Source organism: Pomacea canaliculata, linkage group LG9, assembly GCF_003073045.1.
Source record: "Pomacea canaliculata isolate SZHN2017 linkage group LG9, ASM307304v1, whole genome shotgun sequence".
Lineage (NCBI taxonomy): Eukaryota > Metazoa > Mollusca > Gastropoda > Architaenioglossa > Ampullariidae > Pomacea > Pomacea canaliculata.
In genome coordinates this window covers 22,356,208-22,383,346 of record NC_037598.1, presented here as the reverse complement: position 1 = coordinate 22,383,346, position 27,139 = coordinate 22,356,208, and the positions used below count along the sequence as shown (strand labels likewise).

Sequence of the window (27,139 nt, the reverse complement as noted above, 5' to 3'; positions counted from 1 at the left end):
AGCTAAGAGGATCTCTAGGGTCAGATTTAAATAAATCAAAAACTAGCAGAAGCAGCCTATATGCCTTTGAGGCCGCCAAGACCATTGAAAATTTGGCTTTGATGGAAGAAAAAAGTAGATTATCTTATCTACTACTAATAATAATGAGGCGAAAGGGTGGGAGGTGGCGTCCCCCCCCCCAAAAAAAAAAAAATACCCCCAACACAACAAGAAACAAGCGGTATTGATGTAAAGCCCCAAATGCAATCTGTTTTATTAGTAAAGAGCGCGCGAATGGGAAGTAGGTTGGGGGAGGGGTATATATACTACCAGCCCACCACCTGGTGTTCAATTCGTGCCCAGGCATATTGCAAAACCTATCCCACTGGCGTTTCCACTGCCTTAGATGTGAGGATCAAAGAAGGGGCTGTGTGTTGGGTTGGAGGGGGAGAGACGGAGAGGTAGAGGGCTTACGCCAACGTTGTCTTCCTTGTAATCTGCACCAGCTTGCCTTCTGCAAGCCATCAGTGACTCACCCTACTGTTTTCTGCGCAGTTTGCGCTTTTCAGGGAGCAACTGCTGGATCTGCCATACTCGCCGCACCCTGCCGCTTGGCCGACAGCCCCCAGCATAAACGCCGGACATGGACTGACCAATACTGTCCCATTGTAATGACAAAGCGTCTCCTGTGGCGCCACCATCCGTCTCTGTCTGCGTGTTGATCTGCGCTTACAAGTACCTCGCATGATTGCCAAGCAGGCAGCCGAGTACCAGCAAGGCCAGGACAGAAAAGCTACAAGACTTGGCAGACAGGATTATAAACGCACTATTCGCTCATCCACCTGCCATTCTGCGGCGGCAAATGCAGCACAAAAATGAATTTCTGAGGGTGAAACCTAAAGACAGTTGCACGCACTGCTCATTTCCTTCATGCCCCAAGCACGTCCTACCACCGAGAAAGCCACCAACTTGCATTGTACATCACACCTTAAGTAGTCTTCCCCTTACCACTAAGTTTTCCAAAGTGCCTGCCACAAAATACATTGGCCAACGAGTCCCAGCTATGCTTAAAGAATATCTATGCCACCATTTATGATTTAGTTTTTAAAAAATTCTTGCACCTCATGGGTTAAAGAAATTGGATTATGCTTTCCCATGTTTTTTTAATGTCAGATATGCTAGATTTTAAGAAAGAATGAACACTCCACAGCATCTGACATAGCAAAAGAGCAAAAAAAAAACAAAAAACAAAAAAAAAACCAAACCCCCACCCACTCACCATAAATCCATAGTGTAATAGGAAACTAAATACATCAATTACTAAGTCTCTCAAGGGAAAATGATGCCTAATAAACCATATGTCAGATCTTTGTCATCTGATGGCCTGGGGATTCACCAATCATGCAGACATTTCATCATACTGATCTCAGATAATGTGCCACACAGCTGTTACTGAAGCACCAAGCAGAACATCCTGACTGTAAACAGCACAAATCCTGTAAACGTCAAGCTGTTTACCACTATCTTTTTACAGCACCACTGTAACTGTATTTAAGACCATGCCTACATAATAATCTGCAACTGGCTTGTTATGCAATAAACTACTTTATCAAAATATATGTTTGGCAAACATTTTGCTATGCATGGTATCTGCCAATGAATGGATGAGAATAAAACATTCAGAAAGGTTTGTGCTTCACAATTGTCAGCATTATCTTAAAGGTCACTGCTGTCAACTGAAGAAGGTTACCCTAGAAACATATACAAGGTAACAAACTAATAATTTTTCCTAAAACTAATAATGTGTGTGCATGCATGGATTGGGTGGGTGGGGTTGGGGATGGAGGGTTGGCAAGCAATGTGCCGGAAAGGTGTAGGCGGAAGTGGAAGTGGAAATGCCATTCTACTAGCATGCCAATCCCTGCATGTATGGCTGGATGCCAGAGACTATTCACAACAGTTCTTCTTCCCTGCCACTGGTGTTCAAGCTGCCTAACACATGCCCAAGGAGATCCTTTAAAAACCAATGCTCTAGCATGTAGGATGCATCAATCAAACGTTCTGCATTAACAGTGCACTGCCTATAACTGCTCTTATAATTTATTAAAAAAAACGTATTGTGCACATGGCCTGGGTTTATAGAGTGACACTGGACTGAATCAAATTTAAAAGTATTAATTTGGATAAGTGAATTAAAATTCAAAGAGCATCAATTAAAGATGCTAAAATCTAGGTAATAGTATGGTACTGAAGAACTGCTTAACTTACAGTCCTAGTGTGCTCAGATCATTGATACTGTAAACCAAATCACACAAGACTATAAGCTTATCAGACAAGATCTGAAGATATAGAGCGCAATGAACATGTAGCAGTACATAAGAGAGCAGAACTGATACTCTGCATCTTTCAGAAAGCACGCTCATGGTGAAGCCAAATACATTAAGATTTAAGGGGAACACAATTGAAACCATTGTCAGCAATCCTCTATCAAATTTCAAGCATTTATATGTGCATGAATGTGTGTGTGTTAATAGGAATGAGCAAGATATCATTGGGGAGACAGAGAAAAGGCAAAAAGAACAGTATATTTGATGCATCATCTTAACTTCATTCACAATAAGTATCTGTGAAGTATCATGTCTGCCAATTCTCTTTTAGGAGATGGTAATATGACCCTGTACCTGTATTGTGAATGTGTTTTAACTAATGTATGCATGCATATACAGGGCTTCTGCTAAGGCTAAATTCTTTGGGGTCCCAGGGACCCCTTCTTCAGATTTTTAAGGGGTCCCTGTTCTTTGCCCAAATTTGAAGGGGACCCCATTGACGAAAATTGAAAGGGTCCTCCGAACTTTTAATGCGTACTGTACGCAATTTTTTGCGTAAACAGAAGCCCTGATATACATAATCACACACACTGCACCCCTCACCCATTCTCTCTCTCACACACACACAAACTGCGCTTAATTCACAAATGCCTGATACTCACCCAATAACAACTATGACGAAATCTAACACATTCCATCCATTTCGGAGATAAGCACCAGAATGCAGCACAAAGCCATATGCAATGATCTTCAGAATTGCCTCCATTGTAAATATCACAACAAAAACATATTCTATCCTTTCCTGGAAAAAAAAGGACAAAAAATTAAACAGACATTTATACCATCTTCAAAACTCTCTTCAATCTGATTAAAGACTAATAAAATAGAAGACAAAAGCAGGGAGGACTGTTATACAGAAGCAGCTATTGTTTCAGCTTTATCATGCACAAGACAAGATTAAAGCCACATCTTTTTAAAAAAAATATTTTCTCCAAAACTTTGAAATTGTAGTACACTGTTGATTCAGTTTTAATAAGAAAAATAAGATGCATTAAACTCAAATTAAATCCCTACTTGCCTAAACTTGCTCTCTCTCTCTCCCCTAACCAGTCTCTCTCTCACGCACACACACTGACTGGGGGAATGAAAGGACACATACACTAGCCTGACGTACACAAAATGACCATGCGAACAACTTAAGATAAGGAATATAGAAGATGAAGCTGAGCGATAAAGTCATGTACCTAACCATCTTAAATAAAAAGTGGAGATTTTCGCTGAGTACTTGAGCTATTCTAGAAGCAAAACAAGTGTCTTAAATGTACCACATAATAACTACATCCTTTCACTGATGCCTTAACAAACTTAATCTGATTTTTAATCTGAACTGAGCAACTAAAGCCACCAAACATGAAGATAATATTCTACACTCAAATCAAAGAGTGGTGATCAGTCCTACCAGCAGCAGACATTTAAGTAAAAATTTGCCATAGCAGTGAAAGGTCAAAATGCACTAACTAAAGATTCTTAGGGTCTAAGTGACAATAATAGAATGTGAACAAAGTTGAAGGTAAGAAGGGTTTTTCTTTCTCTTTACCAAAACTGTAAAAATACCTTACACACGCTACTGGACAAAAAGACTACATTACAACCAGTTTAAAATGGTCAGAAGAAAAAGGCTGCTGTAATGACAACATTACTCCAGGCAGGTGGGGAAAAAGCTTCCCCAGTCTTTTGTTTAAAAAAAAATTTTTTCTATCAGTGCGCAGTTACAAAAGAGTTATCAAAATATGCACAATTCATAAGAACAAGCTGACATTTAAGCCATGGCTACTTTAATGGCATATCTCCTCATTACTCTGCTGGTTCTACTCATACTACTACCAGTTCCCTATTGCACTCTTGATATATGTAACCAAACGTTTAGTGACTGAAAAGAACATTCTTTCCTTAAATGGTCTATTGGATTAGCACAAGATTTTATCAAAATATTTGTCAGCTGCTCTCACGTGATGGAAATCATAAACTAAGCAACCAAGAATGTCTGTTTACACCTGTTGAAAATCTGGTTCACAACAGCACTAAATATTTATGTTCTGCAGTTGTTAATTATACCTTATAAGTTACTAACATACCATACACACATACATGTACACATGCATGAATGCATGCCCACACACACATAGAAGAAACAAAATGGTTCAAAGTGATGATGAACATAGAGTGGATGCAATCATCATTCATGCTTGACAACTGCTTGATACTGGGGCTGACAAAATCAATGAGATTCTGGTGCAGCTGTCACCCTACCTCCCCCCCCCACCCTGCATGTAAGCTGACCTGAAGAATTCTGGAAATGGCCCCCACCCCCACTGTAATTCTAAGCAGTAAGCAACTGTTGCAGAAGCACTTCAACATTCCTTCATTTAACAGGAAAGTTAAGGTAAAAAAAAGTGGTCCAGTGGCAATCCCTTCCTCTCACGGCTGTTTTGTCTAGCTCACATTGTACTTAAGGTCTAGCATTACACATATTTAAGATATTTTATCTTCAGAATACTGAAATAACATGACACAAAAAGTAGTGATTGTACTATCATTATGCATCTGATTCATGTGTTCATCATGATATACTGCAGCCTCATGTACAAATAAGCTGATATAAAGAGAATGATGACAAATAAGACATTTCAGAAGCCATTAACTATTTAGCACCAAGAAGCAGAGAGATCTCAACCAATAAAAAAGTCCCCATAATTGTTCTCTCGTTCACTGAACCTTCAGCTTCAGTAGAGATGATGAATGAGGTCAGCAACTTCAAATTAAATTACCTATGATTATCTACATTAGTTATGGTTGGCTAAAGCTAGCATTCAAAAATAATGTTTGTCCTAATCACTTGCTTATACTTGCCCACCCACTCTTTCATTCCCTTTTTTATGCATAAAAAAATAAAGACAAGGAACTTACCAATGCGGAGTTGACATCATTGGAATCTGATTGTGGATATGGTGTATAGATGGCCAATGCCACACAGTTGGCAAAAATGGTGATCAATATTAAAAACTCAAATGCTGTGAGCTAAGTTAAAGAAAAAAAAACTAGAATGTGCTCAAAAAGATAGCAGTCAACAGTGAAGGCATACAAACTTAAAATAAAAACGAATAGTTGTGATACTTCTTAACTAATGATACTAAAGATTTGTCATCCAGAACAAAAGAAATTTGTGGAACACTTATGCTTTAACACACGTGAATTCAAACATACAGGCTCGCTCCAGAGCTGATGCTAGTAAAGGTGTAGGGGAGGGGGACGAGCAGGGGCACCTGCCCAAGGCTCCCGCGCCTGATGGGGGCCCTGTGCTATAAAGTGTGTATGTTTTACTGGCTTCCAAAGGCCCCAGAATTCTATTTGCCCAAGGCCCTACATCCCACCAGCACCGTCTCTGCTCACTCATACAATGTCTCCTTGCATTCAGTTATCCTCACACCTTCAAGTCTCCAGCAGCAGAATAACTGTTGCCAACCTCTACTCTTCATTTCTTCCTTTCAATGCAATAATTGCATCCTCTTTTTAAATAACAAATTAACAGAGACAGGATGAAAGCAAAGAAAGTTATATAAAGATTTTTAAATGGTCATTTTCTGGTATACATCCCTGTATTACATATGTGTGTACATGCAAACTTATTTAATTGCAAACACATGCAATATGCATCTGCACATGTTAATGTATTTGTCCATAAATATATATGTGACTGAAATATGCAATCATCTTTACAGTCCTGACAGAAAATAGCTGGAGGCAACTAAGGTGGAGAAGAACTGGTCTAAAACATGTGAAAGCACATATACAGCAATTTATGCATGCATACACATGTTCAGAAAATTTACAACTTTATTGTTATAAATATTGTTGCTCATAATATTTGGTAATGCAAAGCAATGATAGAAGTTGATTGGGACAAAATCAACTGTGATAATTGTTTCTTCTCTGCTTTCTTGTGTCTGGTCGAAGGGCCAAATAAATTCTTTATCTAGAAAATGCTAAGATCATTTGCACAAAACTTGAAAACTAAATGGTTTGTCACAGAAACACGGCAGCATCAAGGCTGATGCATATTGACCAAAACAGTATAGGAGACAATTCCAAAGTTTAAAAATTATGGTAGACTGTGTTCCACAGTAAATCCTAAAACAGCCCAAGAGAGATTTTCCTATGCGAAATTTGATATTTTTGCTGTAAAAAAATTATACAATTGTTCATTTTCCCTCTAATGTCTCAATGTTTCAATTGTATGATCAATGTAACATATGTGCAAAATCTTGATTACCATCTTAGCTCTATCAAAGAATAAAATTTGACAAAGCACTCAGAGGTAAAACAAACATGACTTGATCATGCTGATGTACAGACAGAATTAAGACTAAAATCAACTGAAATAAACCTTACAGGAAATTCAAAGAAAGTTTTTTTCTTTTCTTTATAATGGGAATCCTCCTGGACAAGAAGTAAAATGTAGGTAATGAAAGAGAATGGGAAAATATAGTATAGTTGAGCTTTTTTTCAATCACCAATATTCTTTGGTTTATACAGCAAGTTCAAATGATCTGAAAACAAATGAGTTGTAAAAACAAGCAGATGCAAATTTTGTTGACCCATTAGTCTATCCACAAATACACTTTATTCTATCATTACAAAGCAATTTCAATACCCCAAAAGGCACCAATAAAAGGATATTTCCATTCTGCTACTCTGATGCAGAGTTTGCGGAGAGGGTTCCTTAGAGTCAAACAAAAAAGTGCCCGCACTGGGCGAACGTTTTGATTTTGTGGCTTCCTCATGTTGGCTCTCTTTCTTTGCATAGCAGTTGCCCCAGTGGCCGCTGCTAATGCAGTATTCCACCCTGCGCTGAGGGCACGTCCAGATTCGGTGGTGCGCAGTGGTATCTGTGTGTACCCCTGCCCAGTTGTATGAATTTTTGTTGGTGACTGCTGATTAGGTGGGGGCTCTGCCCCTGTTCCTGGCCCCTCTCTGAGAGGCCTTTGTGGGCTGTCAGTGCTGCCCCCAGTATCTCCTTGCCTGGGAGCTGGTCGTTCATTGTGGGCCCCTGTAACAAAAATCATTACATATACTTCATAAAAAAAATTAAATGATTATTAAAAAAATCAATTTCTGGTAATTAGGGTGTGTACATATTAGTACATCATAGTTTGCTCAGGAATAGCACCTGCAAGCATTTTAATGGTTAAATAAAAAGGAAATATACAGCCTGAAAGCTCAAACACACATAAACATATAAATGCAGAAGCATACAAGAGTGTATACATGTTCATGCATGGACACACACACATACGTCTTTTATCTTATTTACCACTGTACAAGCTATTTTCATGTATGACAATGCATCAAACAGTGTTGGTGAATACATCACATATTACTTTTCATTATAAATGCTCACATGTTTAGCCCACAGGATTCACATCGACCACATCTCTAAAAGTGTTTATCTCCAAACTCATACAAAACACATATGGCAGGAGATGAAAAAAGTGAAGGAAAAATTCTATTACTAGTGACTGTTGGTGTATTGGTGATGTACTTCTATAATCAATAGATTTTTGTACTCTTAAAATTGTCAGTATGTAATGTATATATTATAACAACTGACCTCGCTTTCCCCAATGGTATTTCAAATTTCATTTTGTGACTTTTGAGAAAGTGACAAAGTCCATGATTATGTGTTGTGAATGGTAACTGGTAAGAATGATTAGTAATATTATTATAACCACAATCTCTTTTAACTCTATCTTTTAATTGGAAACATGTTATTATATTTATAAACTGTTGCAAATGGTGATTGTCTAAAAGTCTCTCCAAGATTTTATGACATTTTGTTGCTGCTTGCACAAAAATCTATAATACTTTTTCTCTCTTATTATATTTTTTAGTGTCATTCCTTTATGGATCTGCTTGCCAGGAACACTTGTGAAATCAAGCTTCTTAAAGAATATCAACAAACTGAATAACGGTCATAGCAATGAGATCTTGAGATACAGTAAAGAAGATTTTTTTCCCCCTGCCATACCACATATGAAAATTCAAGACAATCTTTGTAGCTTGAGCATGAAAAGGAAAGATTTACACAATTGTATACTACCAATAAGAGGAGAGCTGGGGGACTAAAGCAGACTTGGAAAAGAACAGTAGAGAGCAAGGCAAACAAAAGATGTCGGAACGACATGGACCCAAACTAGGGGAGGGTGAAGGGCTGCCCAAAACCGAGTCCGCTGACAAGGTGCTGTTGTGGCCATATGCTCCTCAAGGAGTAACAAGGAATAAACTTAAATTACAAATAAGAATCATGGCAACAATGTTTGCAGACCCAACGCTAAGATTCAATTAAGATTGACACACCGTGTTCTCATCTCACAACAATTATCAAGCCAAAGAACCACCTGCCAGAATGAAAGGACAACCATAATATTTAGAGATAGGCCTCTCACCCGAAAACTTGTATAAAAATAAACATTTTAGTAAAAAGTTACAGTTTCATAGAAAACCTGCATTAAACAAGTTAAACAAGTTACCCACAGTAAACAAGTTAATATCACAGAAGCTTCTGTGTACACAACCATGTTTTAAAGCAGACCTAAAGATAGGTCCATGACAGACCGCTGGAACAGAAAGATTTTGCAACAAAACAATTTGCTGCTCACAAGCAGGGGCTCTTAATACATTGCTGTTGTATATACACGTCTACGTACTAATCAGTAGTAAAATAAATCAAACACGATGTCACTTTAAACATGTTATCTTGCTTCTAACACAAATTTAATGATTGTGTACCATTAAGTTTGTCATGTAAATCGTCTAGGTGCTTTGTACACTCCGAGTCAGACGTCTGACTGGAGCAGTCGCATTTTCTTCTTTCATTCATTCGTTCACTCCTCAGTAACCTGCTTGTGGCATCTTGTGTCTTTGTGTTCCAAAGTATGCGACAATCCATTAAAAGCAATTAAATAATAAAACTCCATTTCTAAATACACGGCTTGAAACGTGTTAAGAGATTTAAAAACTGATTTTTGTGCACGTCAACTAATGACTGAATGAAGCTGCCATATTTCAGAGATGTCTGCTGTGGTTGCAGAGATGCAGAATCACCATCAACACCCAAGTGCATCCAAGTCCAAAACACAAAGTACAAACATAAATAAAACGAAAGAAAATTATGTCACAAACCTGTCGGCGATGAGGCCATGTTTAGGAACAAGCAAATGGGGATGTTCCTGAAAATGTTTTACTCCTATCTCTCGTTTTCGTCCATTTTTCTGATAAACCCACAAAATTGCACTTCCATCCGGGGCCTTCGGTGCCGAGCCATTCTTTGACTAACAAGTCTTACAATTTATGATTTTTGTAGTGCTCCTATAAATAAAGAAAACTTCTCAAAATACCTAATTAGATAAAAGAATCTGTCAATGAAGATTTTTTTTTATATAACGTTTGGCAACTTTTCTTTCTTACGTTAACATTTTTAAAAAATAGATTTAACTGAAGCCGAAAGCCGCTCGAAATGTTATACCTTATTTTTCGAAAAAATAGAAGTTTTAAAAAAGAAAATTGAAAGGACTTTATACAAATTTGAAAGAAGAGTGGTTTTGATTGAATGATTTGATTTATACTTTTATTTTAAAAAATTGTTTACCATCTGCTGTCTGCTGCACAAATATTTACTGCGACCCTGATAGACTCAACAAAATGGCGGATCAAAACCGCATCAACTTGGCTACTTTGCAGCAAAGAGATCCGTACATTACAGAAATACTTGGCACGGCAAAACAAGTCGCTCTCTACATTTACAAGGATGAGTGGGTGAGAACCTTTGATTTACAAATAATTATTTGCGATTTTATAATTAGGTTTGATAAACTGCAAAAGTGTTTTATATTCATATGGTACCATTCTGCTTCGACAGTTTCATTTTCATTCACAGACTGATTGTTTTTGCCTCGGATAAATAAATACCCTAGTTAGTCGCCTGTTAAGAAATAAAAGGGGCTTAGTTTACTGCTGATGGCATTTGAAAGGATGAACAATATGCACTAACATTGAAAACAAAATGCAGTTGTATGTGAGGGATGCCAAAGTTTTTGTCTTCTGGAAGTGTAAGGGAGAGAATCAAACCAGCATAATTATTCGCATCTTATAATTTCGTTTCTAAGTTCGTTTTATAGAGTAAAAGAAAGAGCGATTTTGAAGTCAAGTACTCAGCCTGATGCAGATAGTGATTAATAATTTTTTAAAAAAGCCTTATTTGAAGCAAAAACATTTTGCAAGTTTTTATGGTTTGTGTTTTTCGACATCAGTGTAGTTTTCATTTTAATTAACAAAATATTAGAAGAAGAATTAAAATGTTTACTTTGAAGTAAATATCTTTTTGGTGTATTTAGTAACATAATCCTTGAAATGTAGTACTTGAAAAAATGATTGCATGCAAAATAATGAACAATATTGTATTTTTTCCTGATTTTGATGCTTTTTCGTTATTTTTTTTGCAAATTAATTTTTTACTCACTTCAGTAGAAAGTCAGTGTTGGTAATTTCTTATACAAAAGCTCTTGGAAGCTTTTAACGTTTTAAGCTGCTGTATACGAGAGCTTCAAACATGGTCCACAATAAAACAGTTACAGCTGTGATGCAAATCACAAGCTTCAAGCAGCAATATCTCAACTAATTGAGATTAAGACTCGGTTTTCATTTTGTTTTCTTATATTTTCTTATACTTTATGTGGTCATAACAAAATAATTGAATTCAGTTTAAGGAATAATACATTATATATTGTTTATTTGTATAGAGTATATTGGCTGATGGATAAGTTAACTGCACTTGAGACATCAACAGTATCTTCTAGAAGTTGCTTAATTTCAGTCCCAGTCAGTGATGGCAATGGAAAACACTGTGTGCCAAAGAGGTCAATACAGATTGTAAATCAATCGGGAGAAAACCCCAACAATCTTTGAAAAACTTTTTGTCGGAAATAGAAGTCTCACATCTCTAAAACTCATTCACTGTCCATTAAACATTGTTGCTGTGAAGTAAAATGATGTATGTCTGAGAAGAGTCAAAAAATAAATAAATAACTGTAACTTATACATTAGATCAATCCATACTGTGTACGAAGAGAGTAAAGGGTCATAGAAAGAAGCCAACATGCAGGTTACTCTAACCCTAAAACCCTAACGCTCAAGATGAGCATTTAAATATATTTCTGAGCTAAACTGCAGCATATCCACAATGAAAATTTGAAAATGCAGGGTTTTGCCTTTCAGCTTATTTAAAGGCTGAAGTCGAAGTGGGCGTATTTTTTAAATGGTTTCGCCCATGCGAAGGAAGGTAGGAGTACCCGGTGCTGTACCAGCGGTCAGTTTTCCCTAATTGCTACCCTGGCCTCGAGGCAGGGTGGAGATCACAGGCAATAAGCCGAGCAATAAAAGGTCTTTCTCAGCCGAGTACTTGGTGTTGGCGGTTAGAAAGCTGAAGTGAAACGGTTTGGAACTGAACATACTGTCAGGGTTAGGGCCGACAATTGAATGTATTCTCCATAAAATAAAGAAAACAAAAGGAGATAAAGATGAACAGCAGAAATAACACAAAGACAACTGAATTTTAAAACAAAGTATACATAACAACTGGAAAATAAAATAATAATACTACAGTATGGACACTATAGCCTACATGCACGTCCCACTCAAAACTTGGGTGGAATGCATAGACCGTACATGTCAGCACGGACTACAAGCCAAATACTGATATCCCCGCTAATGAGGAAAGAAATCATATATTATGTTTCAAGATTATTAGTTACATATCTGAATGCAAATTGCATAGACCAAAACATAAGTTGTGAAAATGTGTTCCTTGTATTTTTGTGTCTCAGATTGTCTTAATGCCATTCAGCGATTAACTGACTCTTTACGTTTGAAGGGATTTTTTTTGTTTTTGGTTTTGGTTATAATTTTTAAAAAAAGTAAATTGGATGAGATATATAACAGAAAGCAGTTGAATGAAGTTTAGTATTTTTTTTCCCTTAGTTCATAGAGTTAGTGTGAATTTTTACACCAGGTGCTTAAGTGTTTTGATAGCAGGATGCAGTGACAAAAACACCGATTTAAATGGGAGCCAGACTTGCAAGTTTTAAGCAGTGTTAGGTAAAAACCATAGCACGTCTGTTATTATTTTCTGTTCTGATTAGCAATACCCTATCCCAACTGTGTGGCACAAGGGTAGATAATGCACATTTTCCCCCTTGAAGATCAAAAATACAGCTGTTGCTTCCCCTGCATTATGCCTTTCATTTCTTAACCTTTCTCCTGTTTCTTCCCAGCTCTAACCATGTCTTTGCGCTCTGGCGCACACACACACATAACTCAGAAACAACTGATTGAATGTAGTAATAATACTATTACCATAGTCAAAATTAGTCCCATTTTACATCTCAGTAGAACACACCTAGTTAAATGATTTTTATTTAGCATACTAAATTTACATTTTTTTAAAGTAGAGCAAAAATCAGCTTTTAATGCTTAAGCATAACAGTTAAAGACATTGGTTTAGTGATGCCTAAGGTATGAGCATCACATTCTGATGCAAACGAAGTTAATAATTTTTCAGGTTTTAAGGGCACCTGTGTGAGTCCTTTTTTCCCTTTTGATTAGGGATGGTTACATATGTAACAAATACCATCATCATAGTACAAAAACATACTGGCGAGGAAAAAAAGTTATCAAAAGGACATAATTCATCTAAGCCAACAAGTACATGCTGATAGTGCTGGGTCAATGTGAATCATGCATTCAGCTCCAGTATCCTGTGCATGTGCTTATAATTTTTTTTTTCCTTTTTATTTAGGAGAAAACATCCATCAGTGGGTCATTGTTTGTCTACAAACGGTAAGTATTGAAACCTTTTCTTTTCATTGCGTTCCTCTGACATTATTCACATGCTAAAACTAAGTGGAGGCTTGTGAGCATTATCATAGTGTTTATGTTTAATCATCTTGAATGTATCACACATAGTGTCTCGCTCCAACTGATCTTATAGAACCATCACATTGTGTTCTTTGTCATCATCATCCTCCTCCCATGCCCCCTTTGATTGGCACTTTAGTGTTAGTTCAAATATATATATTAGTTTCGATATATATATATTGCGGCGTCCTCCTCCCATGCCCCCTTTGATTGGCACTTTAGTGTTAGTTCAAATATATATATTAGTTTCGATATATATATATATTGCGGCGTCCTTTTCCCATGCCCCCTTTCATTTTCACCTAATTGTTAGTTCAAAAATATATATATTAGTTTATATAAATATATATTGCAGCTCTATGCTCCTCGATGAGTAACAAGGACTAAACTAACTAAACATATATATATTTTCAGTCTCCAAAAAAAGGGTTTAAATATTGGGCGACACCTTACTGTTAATTCAGTATTTTATATTCATTCTCTTAAAAAAAAAAAAAGATTTGTGTATTGGGCAGCATCACACTGTGCACTCACTGCAGGTTACATTTTATTTACATCTCATCCTCACTGATTAAAATTTTATTGTATTTCATTCTATGTGCTTGTCCTGACAGATGAAAATTCTGCTTTATATGCATAGGTAATTTGTTTTATACATGCACACACATATAAACTCTGTTTTTTTATACACTAGTTTATTATTTGTTTATATAAGGGAGGGCAGCACTGTAAGTCAAGCAAACTGTTTAAGGTCTATTGAATCACATGTCTACTTCTGTTTCTAGGCAGGCTAAAAAGTTTATCCCTGCCTAAAGACCCTTCTTAACTGGGCAGATCTCGACGAATGTTTGATGAACGGTTGAGATAGTTTGGCAAAGTTTCTATATAACGGTTATACAAAAAAGTTGACAAGCTTGGTGAAAGGTTCACTTGTATTTGTCTGGGTACCAAAAGCCCCTCCCCCGCGCCCCATACTCTGCAGATACTTAGCCCGTCTATTGTAAATTGTAGCAAAAGTGGCGGCTGCATGGTGTTGATTCACACATGCTGTACAGCGCCAGCCAGGTTGTGTGATGCACCCGGGCTCAGGCCCAGAAGCCGCTCCAGGTGTTTCACACATAATATGCGCGCACGCATGTGTTTGTGGAAGAGAGAAGATAGGGGCGAGCCGCGGGATCCGGGGATGGAGGGGAGTGCTGGTGATGGTGGTCGTGGGGGGTGGGGATTTAACTGGTAGGGCTTTGTCGTACCTGCCTAAAGTAGTAAGTCACCTGACACTACGTCCCTCCCGGCAAGTCGGTGAGATGCATGCGCTGTGCAGGTACTCTGCCGGTGGTCCAACGGCAGCAGCCTATCGTTGGGTGACTTGCACTGCTGGGCTATGATCACGATGAGATGCTTATTTTCAATTTACAGCAGCTGGGGCCCGCTGCAAGGTTTTGACGATGGGGAGGCAAAGTGAGTTTGGGGAGGGGGTCGGTAAGATCTGTTCTGTCTCAAGATGTCACTTTCATGTATCTGTTTGTACGCCAGATCTCTTTTCTTCGCATGCGCCTCCCCCCACCCCACCTCTGGTGTTAGTTGTTGGTAAACACTGGCACGAGTCCCATAACAGACACGCGAGTACCGTGAGGGAACATTGACAAGAACTTTCAAGAGAGAGTTCAACTCTCCGTGATTGGAGTGTTTGGAAACCCAGAGCGGATGGTCAAGTCCATCTAAAGGCCTTCCGTCGTCCCCACTCTTCCTCAACCCCCTTTTAAAATTAAAAGTAAAAAATACATTTGTTCCATGAACATTACTCGTTACACCGATGAACATAGTTGTCAATAGTTGTGATTATGGTCAATTGACTAGTCCGCCTGCTCGTCTTTCTCTCCATACTTATGACACTGTTCAACCTTATTGTTTGTTCCCTGATTCCTTTTTGGGCATTCAATATTTGTCTTTTATTATTTGTCTGCATACTTGTTTCTCCTTCCGTCCATCGGAATCTATTCGTGTCTCCTAAGCGTATAGAGTGTGCTCATTTGTGAGCGTAATTATGTGCAATATAAATCACACGTTTTTATTATTTTTCATTAAAATGCAATAATAAGCCACTGCTTTATTCAAATTCTGCGTAGTTTGAAATAAACATTGATGTAGCATTATTTTGGTGAGTCAGTCTACGTTAGTTGTGAATAACTCCCACTACTCAGAAGTGTGAGGCCCTTTGGGAGATATTACTTTCTGGGCGTTTCATTGAAGCAGGTTGTATCCATCCGTTTCTGTATCTTGAGAAAGACCGTCGTTAACTTTTTTTGCGGGTAAAATCAGTGAGCTAAATGCAAAACAGAGAGAGAGAAAAAAAACCTAGTCGCTACCACTAGTAATAACATCCGCCATTTCCCACCTTTATGTGCTCTCGTCATATAGTTGTTTCTGGGTTCTTGTCTGAACACCAAGAAGTGCCAGTTTGTGCGCAGGAATAAACAGAAAACAAACAGTGGCCGAGATAGGAGTAAAGCTTCGAGTACGCAATCCCCCATCATATCCTGTCAGATTATCCAGTTTCTTCTTTTTCTGAACGTTGTACCCCATCCACCTTCAACTGGTCTAGACTACTAGGGGTCGGGTGCACAACGACACTAGCTCTAGCCAGCTGCTAAATGTTTATAGAATATTAGTAGTTAAGCTGACTGAGACAGCTTAGCAGCTAAGCGACCCCGGGACGTGAACTACAGAAGCAGTTCTCGAGTTGATTAATCATCCGCGAACAGCTCCAGCAGGTCACACACAAAGATGAAGCTCAGACGGAGAGGGCATCGCACTCCAGCTTCACCCGCAAGCCATTGCCAAGTTCCATCAGCCTTCGCTTCTTTCGCCATAGAGGAGGAGATGGGTATTGTGTAGAAATATCCAATTAAAAGAAAACCGACGACGTTGAGGATCTTTTAACTGCTGGCAACAAAAGACGATCAGGCGTAGTGGAAGAAAATCTCCATCAGCTTTCAGGTGGCCAGTTACATATCCAGACCTCCACAGCTTAATAGCCATGAAGCAGCCGTTGTTTTGTTCCCATTCCGTCAGCACCACCAACCTGTTAGCTAACCCTCTGTAACAATCACAAGTCTTTCTGTTCGCCTCCCGATAGAAGCCTAGCGGTGGCAGGTTAAAGCAATGTCTGTTCACCCGACTTCCATCCCCCGATGTGTCGCCTGCAAAACCCGCAAACAGACCTGCATGCCACGGCTTCATCGTCGTCGCCGATCGCCGAGCCCTGTACGACGAGTGTCCGCGTAACACCGACAGGAAACCATTGCACACCTAATAGCAACCTAGCAACTTCATGTGAAACAGGTGTGTGTGGAGGGCATTAAGGAATGAGTACTTGAGTATAAAACTGATAGGAAGGAGGGACGAATCACGCCAAAACGAACCGTAATAGTAGGTAGAGCCACTAAGGAAGAAATGTTAAAAAGTGAGAGGAAGATTCACGCTAAGATTCCGCAACAAGTAGCTTGGAGAAGAAGGAGAAGGAATAACTCTAAAAATCATAGTAATAGTAATGAACGTGAGATTCCTATAGCGCATAATCACGTGTCATAAAATTGCAGAGAAAGACAAACACGTGGACTAGTCACATGACTTTAATCACAACTATGTTGATTGGTGTAAAGAATAATACTCGTGGAGATGTGTTTTTAGTGCACTTTTAAATGATTTGATGGTGGGTAGATGGCGGATATGGCAGGGAAGAAAACATAAGAAGAAGAGGGGAATCCTACGAAGTCGATGGTCAACAAAAAGCGATGACTCAACACTGGAGGAGTACTGGCAGTGTTGGCGTACTAGTTGTCTGTAGGAGACGTACTGTACACACAGATGTCAGTGACGTATACAGGCAAGCAGCAGCAGCAGCAGCTCCTGACTCAGAGCACGGGCCCGAAATAGTCTTTTATTTCTGGAGCATCAGCAGCTACATTCAGTTTTGGCGAAAACCTCGGGTAGGTCGGTCGGTTTTTGTTACTTTCGCGATCCTAGTTGACGGAGCGTTGGCGCCGAGGGAAAGAAGGGGGGTAGTGTGCATGTTATATGAAGGGAGGCTGGCAATGCCGTGAAGATTCTGGATGCCAGGGTGTTTAGGGAAAGATGGGGGAAGGAGAACGCACACATAAAAAGAGAGATTACGGACGATATGTGCAACGCTCGAGAAGTTGAAGCCTGCCATACACTACAGTCGTGTCTCATAAACAGTCTTCTCTCCAAGTCTAATAAACAGTCTTCTTTCCTAGTCACAGTTTCGCGACCCGCTTTTACTGCTTCAGCGTGGTATATAAAAGTTTCCAGTATTTTAAAACTGGATTTCCCGGCACTGGCAATGACGTAGTGATGGTGGCATTGACATAACTACAGTAGCTTAGTGACATCGACGGTGGTAGTGGTCTACTGTATCTTAGTAACAGTAGGAGTGATATAGTGACATAATTGTAACCATGGTAATATTACTCGCAAGTTCCGCTTTTATGGGTCCTTTGCTGCAGGGATGAAAGACAACATGAAATTGCAGTTTATGGGGCCCTAGCTTCTCCTGGCTTGCATCAAAGGCAGGTACATTTACTGTCGCCAAATCGCTCTACACGCGAGGGAGGCGGCAGAGTGAAGCATTCTGGTCTGTCCAATTTGCCGCTGGTAAAGGTGGATGCTAGTTCCAGCCTTGCTGTTTGTTGTGGGATGTGTATCTCTGGTTTGCTTGCATATGGAACAGAACAAAGCATGTCCTTCTGTGCAATTTTCTGGTGATAGCGCTGGGTGTAAAATGTTAGCCTTGCTGTTTGGTGCAGGTGTGTAATCATGAAGTCAGCGCTCACGCACTTTAATCTGCAATTGCCGACAGAGAGATGCTTCTGTAAACTTGTCACCATGTCGATTAGAAACGGTCTTTGTCGTTATGCGTCACACCATAACGGTCTTTGCCGGAGACTTCACCGTCGAATGTGACTACGTTTGTACGGTGTTTATATAACTTCATGTCAACGTGGAGAATATATTCACACGTTTAAGAACTCGCATCCTGTGCTACACACCGGATCCGAATGATGAACTTTGCAGTCACGTGTCGTCGTGATGTCATCGATGTCCACGCAGACCAGTGTCATGCGCATGCGCAGTACGAAGTCTTGTTCTCATAACAGGTGTCACCGTCACGCCGTACAAGCGACTACGGCCACTGTTTTTGCGATGGCCGGTGGGAATATGTTCGTGGACTCGAGTTGATGTGGAGATGTTACAGTGTGCGGAAAGGTTCAAACGGTCGTGTTAAAAAATTAAATATTGTGTGTGGGTCTTCGCACGTGTTATGGATTTTTTCCAGTCGCTGCTCGTCAATGGAGCTAGCATTATCAATGGGCTCAGTTAAGTAGTTTGTCCACAGACCGTTCCATTATGGAGCCAGTGCCGCGGCGACCTCGGAGCATCATGGGAACCAGCCGCGTAATGACTGTGGCGGTAAACAGTAAATAGCGACAGTAAATAGACTGCGTTGCCCAACAGCATGTTTACACAGGGATGGGGGTTCCAGTGGGAAATCTGTCGGCTTCAAATCGGAATTGATTATTTATGTTCGACGATGTTCCGCTGGGTATGCATGGATCTTGTACTTACATCGTTGAAGCACTTACAGCTGCTCGAGTCCGCAATCACAGGACAGAAATGTCAGAGAGAGAGAGGGAGCTTCTACGGGTGCGCATGGGAGGGGCCGGAAAGAGAAGCGTTGTCAGTGAAAAAGCAATGTGACAGTCGTAATCACTCATTTTTACACGTTTTTAGCCTAGTATCCGGCTTCGTAGAAGAGGTGAGGGAAGGGGGAATGAATCATTTCGGCGTTGATGCCAGACCCGCACAGATCTCGCCAGCACGTGCCAGAGTTTATTTTGACAGAAAGAACCGGGTCGGTAGGAGGAGGGGTACGCTTTAAAGCTATTCTAAGCATACTTGTACTTGAGGAGGGGGCAGTTGAAAAGGTCGATGATTTGCAGCACGCAGCACTTACCTGACTTTAACGGCTGCGCAGTGCGGGTCTCGTTGGCCGATAAGACGCGCCGGAGCCGCGATAGCGCTGTGGATGCGGCTTCTGGCGTGGAGATGCGGCGGCGGCGGTCGTTCGAATGGCCTAAGACCGGCTTTTAAAACTCGCGCAGTTTCCGAGTGCACGTGTCCTCGCAGGTGCGTCAGCACTCGGCGACGCCAGGTTAAGGTGACCTGGTCGCAGGACCAGGTGCGGACTGTACCGTAGAATAATTGCAAAGGTTCCAAGGGGCCGATTTTGTTAAAAGAGTGCAGGGGACACTTTGAACACGCTGACTTCACGTAAGGTGTTTATTGTATGGACAGGTGTATGAGACACCTGTAAAGCCCACTTTCTAGACGCACAGCGGTGTGACTTGGAGAAGTCAGGCACAGATTCGGCGCCGAATGTAAGCACAGCGCCCATCGTGCCCCTTCCCTTGCTATCCCACCCTGTTTTACCCTCCCACCCACCCTTCGCGCCTGTGGCGGGTATGTTTAGGGATCGCAAGACGACAGCCTCGCTGCACCTGTGCCCAGGTCTGGAAAGGAAGTCGCTGTGGTGGCGCTAGCGGTGCGGCGTGCTGCTGATGAAGGCCAGGTGCTGTGCGGCAATCACAGGTGACTAGTGGCCCCCAAGCAGCACTTGGAAGTTAATTACATCAGGAACACGAGAAGGCTTATCTGCTCTCCATTGACTATAAATCGTAAATCCCCTGAAAATGTTGTGCAACCCACAGTGATTCGTAACAGGATGGCATTGATTGGTTGAATCATTGTTTTATTCTCTCTCACTATATATAGAGATTCATTCAGAAGACACATATCACACTCATGTTAAATGAAATACAAATGTTACACTTTAAGAAATCATGATAGAAGAGGGAAAGGAACAGAAGGAAAAAAACACTCTGTGTAGGGGGTAACCTACTGGTACCGTCCTTATGAAACAAGGGCAAGTTGTTGCCCCGGAGCAACATGAGGAACTCATAGGAAACGCGTCTTGTTTCCGAAGATTATGTTTTACCTCTGGAGCCGTAGTTATAAAGCGATAGCAAAGATACTCCGTTAAAAAAACAAAACACAAAAAAAAAAAACAAAAAAAAACAACAACAACATAAAGTGGTGACCGCAGAGTCTGGGAATCGCATTGTAACTACAAAAACCAGACGCTTATTCTTCAGTTCCTGATTTTACCCTGGGGACGAGACTTGCTCTCACTTCACAACTACGGCCCCTGGTGATTAAAGGCAATAAAATCTTACTGGAGATTCTAGGTATTGTTATTAGTACTATAAATATTTAGAAAGTTCTACGATTCATTCGGTTTAATATAGTACAGATTTCTTTTGGTTGTCATCCACCATATTTTTGCTCCCTTTTATTGATAACCAACTTCAGGAGGTGTCGGAATCAGCTAGATGACTTTATTTGTTAAGTGTGTCTGAATATCTGATATATCCAGTGAACATCGCTGGCACGTTGTGTGAATATTTTCACATCTGTTAACATCGTCTGCGTTGTCCACTTTATGTCAGTGGCTATATATATATATTTTTGTTTTCATTGACTACACTGCGTATTCAAGGCAGAAGATGTTTACATGCATCAACACAGCATGGTGCAAGTCGTTAACAGAGCATTCAAGCGTTTCTTAAAATGCCACTGGTATTAACAATGATAGTTCTTTTGTTGGCAATGAGTGATTTTGTTATCAGTCTGTTATTTATCTTGTTAAATTCTGTTACTAGATTGAAGAAGTATTCTTTCTTAGATGTTGCCGTACTGTCTTACAAACAGAGTATAAGAACCAAAACCGCGCGAATTTTGTGGGAGAGGGGATGGTTGTTGAGTGTTATGCATATCCACAACGATCCTAGCCAAATTTATCTGGAATTCTGTCAAATGACTGAGAAATGCATGTTATTAAAGTTTGCCTTGCGAAGGCAATGAGGGCATACCATTCTGTATTTTTAGTCTTTAAATAAACCAAGAAATATCATTTTATATTTTTTAAAATGCTGTTTGAAATAAAATAAAAGTGGATCCCCAGTTCTGTATTTTTAAAGATCGCCATTCCTAACCATAACTCCTGATACTTCCATCTTCTCATTCTCTGGCACATTTTTTTTTAAAACTTTCCCTTTTTTTAACCTCGAGCAACATACAAGAAGTATGGAAATCGAAGCAGTGCAATGTCTGGACAGTTATCTCTATCTATTTTTCTTTGTTATGTTTCTCTACGACACGCACGGGCAGGGGGAGATCATCGATTTCGGATCGCACACGCCTACCAGTTCCTGGGATTTCTTTTTTTGTCGATATATTTTTCTGTGGTGTTTGGTTAATCCTCAGTATTGTGTGCATCCATACAAGACTCACTTATTATCTTGTTTCAGGGTGGTAATTATCTAATTTCAGGGTGATGCACTACTGTCGCAGTGTGTTGCTTGTTATCCTGAATCATGGTGTTCCTTATTATTCTGTCGCAGTGTGCTGCACATATCCTACCCAGCACTGTTGCTTGTTATCCTGTAGCACGATGTTGCTTGTTATCCTGTTGCAGGTGGTCGCTAATCATCGCATAACTTTGCTTATAAAGCCGCGCTCGTTGCTTTTGATCCGGTAGCAAGATGCTACATTGTGTTACCTATCATCCTATCTCAGTATGTTGCTTATTATTTTACACAAATGGTACTGCTGTTCTGCAGCACGGTGCTGTTTGTCGCAGGGTGTTCTTTAGCCAGTGGCAAGTTGCATGTTGCGGCCCTATGCTCCACTGGGGGCGAATAGGAACATTTAGAAGAAGTTGCATGTTATCCCATGGTACATTACTACTTTTATCCCACCGCACTGGGGATTTTGTGGCAAGGCACTGCTGTCCTGTAGCAACTTGGTGTTTGTTACCCTGTCACACATTTAATAGCCTCTTGGTGTAACACGATATCTTGTGGCAAGACACTGCTTCTTATCCTGAGGTAGGGTCCTAAGTAAAAACTATCGCCTATGTTGGCGAGGTCTGCGATGAGGGAACAGAACTGTGTGTTTTGTTGCAAGGGTGAGAACTTCGTTCTGCGTGCCCTGCCTTTAAGTGCTTGTGGCATCTGGTTGTTCGCTTTCTCGAGAACCGCTGCATCGTCACACTGTCCGATACGGAGCGTGGCCAGCGCCTTGTCGACAGGTGCGATGTTTTCTTTGATGTGCCGTCCATTCATAGGAGAACCTGGGTTAGCATCGCCACGTCTTGATGGAGAGGCCTGACAAGGTCATCCTGCCCAGGTTGAGAGGCTCTGACAAGATGCCCGGCGTACGGTCGGAAAATCCCTGGATCTCTGGCAAGATGCATTTACTAAAACTGGGAGTTTTTCGTTAGAACAACTAGCGTCGACTAAAAATACTACGTCTCTAGTGAGTAGAGAGGGGTAGGTTGAAGAGAAAACACGATTTTCTACCTCGCTAGAAAGCCTGGAGAGCAGACGCCATTTCACTATCGAGACTATTTTTCTTCCCTTATCCCCCTCGCCTGTCACATTTTTTTCCCTCGACTGAAAAAGAACAAGAGAGTTCGCAACCACACGTTTTTAAAAACAAAACAAAACAAAACAAAAACAAAAAAAAGCCCTGAACGCAAGGCATGCACAACGATTCTACTGACGTCATTACCAGTAACAGTCATCTCCTCCCCGACCCCCACCCCTCATTCCCCTGCACCCCTTGTCACGCGCAAGCGCACTCGGGAGCGTTGTGGTGCGCACGCATCTCTCAGTAGTAAGGCCGCAGACCTGTGTTGGCGGCCATAGTGCCAATGAAGACCTTGGTCCCGCGTCTTTGGTGCCAGCACGCCCCACTGCAACGGGCACCGGGAGGGCAGCGCGCCGGCTCTCACACTGGCCTCAGCAGACCTTTCTTTCCGGGAGAGGGATGAAGCGGGGGAGGAGGCTGGGGATCTCCACCATTATGTCATCAGCAGTTTTCCCCTTCCACCCCTCAAGCACTTACATTGGTAAAGAATAGAGAGCCGATCTTGTTCAGTTATCTACGCAGGCTATTTACTGCATCACTACTATACTTATTACCTCCCTTTCCTCCATCACGACCATACTCATTACCTCCCTTCCCTCCATCACTATCATACTCATTACCTCCCCTGCAACATCCCGCTCTTTGGATATCGGAAACGGTGACGTGTCTAGCAGGCCTTTGTAAACTGCCAGGTATGGCAGGGACAGGTAGATCTATTGATCACCCAGCAGTTTTCTCTCCGCCCGGGCCTCGCTTTTCCTGGACCGTGAAGAGAGTCGCTCGCTGCGTCGATGAGCGTGTTACCTGCATGGAAACGGCACCACCTCCCCAGCTCCACCCCCATTTTCCCCCTCATCCCGACATGTTTATGAGGATGGTGGATGGGGATGGAATATGGCGGACAATTCCCTCGCGTCTTTTCTTTTTCCATCTCCCCCTTCCTTCAACGATGCATGTACGTCGATGCGTGCGCGGCTGTCTCCCTCTTCTTCCCTGTGTGTGTGTGTGAGAGAGAGAGACTGTATGGAGTTGAGTCATAGGCTTCCTGGACACGAGCCGCAATTTCATTTAAAAGATCGAATCGTGCAGATTTCGAGGGACAGCGAAATCTTTGAATCGAAGTACAAACCGAGTTAGAAGCTCGGCCATGCCGTGCTGGGCTGCACTTCATCCACTTCTTTGATCTATTGCAGAAAATGTGGGCAAGATGTCTTTGTCAAACCGAAGTTCACCCGAACGGTGACATGTTTCGCGGTTTTGTAGTGACTGCCATGTGAAGGTTGCCCAAACATAATCACATTTTGAACAGTATATGTTCGGCTTATAAGGCCTTCTATAGGGGACAGTTGTGGATCATTAACTTGTCTCAGAAAGTATCGCAAATAGACATTTGCTGTTTACTTTATTGCACACGGGAGTGCATTTCGTTGTGCGGTTTTGCATTGGAAATAACTTTGTTTTGCTTTCCTGTACCGTCGTTCCTGCAAAATGCTCATTTTAAGAAAAGTGAGCTTCAAAGTTATACACTCACAACAAAAATGAGTTTAGAAGTTATCACAGATTTTGTTACGTTCACGAATTTGCAAGAATTAAATCTGTGTCAGTACATTTCGTGCTGGTAGTTAATTATTATTTCTTGAATAAAATTTCAGATTTTTTTTTTATTTAGCACCTCCAGAACTTTAGATTGCACCCTCCTGTTCTTGCAGTAATCCCGAGATCGGAAAGGAAATTTGTTGCAGCATGGTTTGGGATTTTTTTTTCTGTGTAAAAATAAAAAATTAGGACATGATGTGTTAGGATGGTTACCATGGACTGTCCACTGTCAGGTAAGAAAAACATATGACATATTTAGTGGAGAGATCCCTTCAAGGGACATGACAGAAAAGTACATGTGCAGGTGAAGTCATGTTTGCGGTGCACAATATACTTGGACTAATCTACACGTGACCTGTGGACGGCACAGACACCCGGACTAATCTACACGTGACCTGTGGACGGCACAGACACCCTACCCCCAACATCTGACTGTAAAGTCTGCATCGGATACCGGCGTCATGTCGATGCAAAAAAATGAATCTGGTAGTGTGATGAGTTATCATAAATAAATATGCCAGCAGTAAGCTGAAGAGGTTCTAAAATAGGAAAACCTGTATTATTTCACGTGGTTGGTAGACATTAACAAAGTTGGTCTTTATTACAACTGTTACTGCCAGAGGCACAGCAAAAAAGCCTTCGAGAACCCTTCTCCTTTTTAGGAGTAGTCTTGTTCAGGAAATATTAAAACTGTGTTCTAGCGATGTTCAGACGTTGTCAATAGATGTGTCAGCTACGTTCAACACTATGTTTCTACGATGTCGGGGATGTTCAAACGACGTGTTGTGGCTTTCAGACTATGTGCCACCAATGTTCAGGCGAGGTGTTGCATGTCCACGCGATGTGTCAGCTTTGTTCAAACGATGCCCACGCGATGTTCATGCAATATGTTGGCAACTTCCATATGATTTTTAGAAGTTTAGACAGAGAAACCGTCAGCATCATCGTTACATGAAAACCTGCTGGGAAGTGCGCCTGGAGTTGGGCCTGGATATCAGCACCTGGAGTTGAGCCTAGACATCAGGGCCTGGAAAGTACGAGTAAAGTTGGGCATCATCATTGCGTGACTACGTGGAGTGTATAAGGAGTTGGGCAAGGCACTGGCACCTGGAGAATGCGCCTGTTGGTCCTAGACATAACGCCTGGAGAGTTTACAAGGAACGGCACCTGTCAACCCCAAATTGTCCCTTGCACATCGAAGCTGTAGGATACTTGGTCGCAGCTGAACTGATTGACCTTTACTGCCCAAGAGGTGCAGGTTGCCTACACAACATCTGTGTCTTCAGTACAAGGCACAGTTCTTACGGAGAGACCCTTGAGGCGCTCGCTGTTTGTCCTATTCTGTTTCCTCCCATCCACCCCCTCAGCAGCAGCAGGCGGGGTTACAGTTTCCTGACCTTTAGCCTGACCCTCAGGGGGTAGTGAACCTTCTGCGGTCGATGGTGGCGTATTGACCTTGGCAGAAAGCACCCTGTGGACACGCAGGCCATTCCGGGTGGTCAGGTAGTACAGGAACTGGCGGCACCACGGTCTCCGGGGACTGCAACACGCTGGCGTCTAGTGCAGATCCGCCCCAGCAATTGCCTAGCGTGTGTGTGTGGGTGTGAAACACAGAATATCTTATCTTCAGACTTCAAACGAAGGTAGGGGAGAGGTATTCCTGAGTAGTCTTTACACGAAAGAAAGGTGTTTTAACGGTTCACGTCTTCTTAGTCAAAGAAAGGGAGGTGATGTGCGGGAAGGAGGACAACACGTACTCGCAGGTTCTGGTCTCTTGCCTGACCCCACAGTATTTCTTCAAATGTCAGGCGATGGTTGCAGTTATCGGTATCTGCTCTACTGAAGGCCGTGCACAGTGCTCACCTTTACCCCAACCCTCACCTCCTCCGTTTCTTAGGCTGATCACTAAACAAGTGGTATGTGATGCTTACTATACAAAAATTGTTTAAATATTTGCTTACACAGCTTTACCGTAAACAATTTCAAATGCCAGACTTCTTCATTAATGAAGTTTAAAGTACTAACAGACGAAAATCCTGTTGCTTGGAGGAAAAAATGTCGCAGCAGGCAACCGGCGCCTCTTTCGGTAAAGCGTGACGACGCTTCGTCATTTAATTCATTTTCGAAGTTCTTTGTTGTACAGAATATCGCGATACAGGTTTTTGGCTATTCTACAAATTATCAAGTTACAGATTGTCGGTTATTCTTTTATTGTTCCGATAAAAAATGGCTTTGTCGGCACTCTTAGCCTGTAGTTCTTAGACTTTCTAAAGTCTTGATTAAATCGACCAGCGAACGATGTCGCCACATTATGTCAAATTGCTAGAACTTATACTGTTTATTAGTAGCAGGCATTGTTACTATTTTCACCAATTTAAACAAGGCAGAACTTTTTGAGGATGCTTGTTTGTAACATTTTGTTGTCGCGGTTGTCCCTGTGAGTGTTGACCTAATAAATATGCAACTTTTAATTAGTGTAACGTCTAGTTTGATTGTATGGGAGCTTGATAAAAATTTATAAAGAAAGAGAAGAAAAACTTAAGGGAGTAGACAAGCAATAATAACAGACGTGATTAAGTAATACTACTGTCTGAACTATAGACATTATTAAATAATACTACTGAGTGGATATAGATATG

The 27,139-nt window shown here is 41.1% G+C and overlaps 2 protein-coding genes across 8 annotated transcripts in view; one reads left to right on the top strand and one right to left on the bottom strand.

Annotated features, from left to right (window-relative positions):
- LOC112571409 (muscle calcium channel subunit alpha-1-like) overlaps positions 1 to 27,139 on the bottom strand; it is a 118,601-nt gene that overhangs the window by 86,037 nt on the left and 5,425 nt on the right. For 3 of the 6 annotated variants that reach the window (XM_025250334.1, XM_025250338.1, XM_025250335.1), the window contains exons 1-4: positions 9,546 to 9,871; positions 7,044 to 7,413; positions 5,274 to 5,379; positions 2,969 to 3,108 (exon numbers count right to left, since the gene is read on the bottom strand). In XM_025250334.1, the coding sequence (XP_025106119.1) occupies positions 2,969 to 3,108; positions 5,274 to 5,379; positions 7,044 to 7,413; positions 9,546 to 9,564 (635 nt within the window). In that variant the 5' untranslated portion in view covers positions 9,565 to 9,871. Of the gene's footprint in view, positions 1 to 2,968; positions 3,109 to 5,273; positions 5,380 to 7,043; positions 7,414 to 9,545; positions 9,872 to 27,139 lie in introns of those variants that run through there. The other 3 variants (XM_025250339.1, XM_025250336.1, XM_025250340.1) reach the window with 2 other exon arrangements.
- The window catches only part of LOC112571414 (mRNA-decapping enzyme 1B-like), a 62,974-nt gene continuing 45,887 nt past the window's right edge, over positions 10,053 to 27,139 (top strand). For both annotated transcript variants that reach the window (XM_025250352.1, XM_025250350.1), the window contains exons 1-2: positions 10,053 to 10,178; positions 13,216 to 13,256. In XM_025250352.1, the coding sequence (XP_025106137.1) occupies positions 10,065 to 10,178; positions 13,216 to 13,256 (155 nt within the window). In that variant the 5' untranslated portion in view covers positions 10,053 to 10,064. The remainder of the gene's footprint in view (positions 10,179 to 13,215; positions 13,257 to 27,139) is intronic.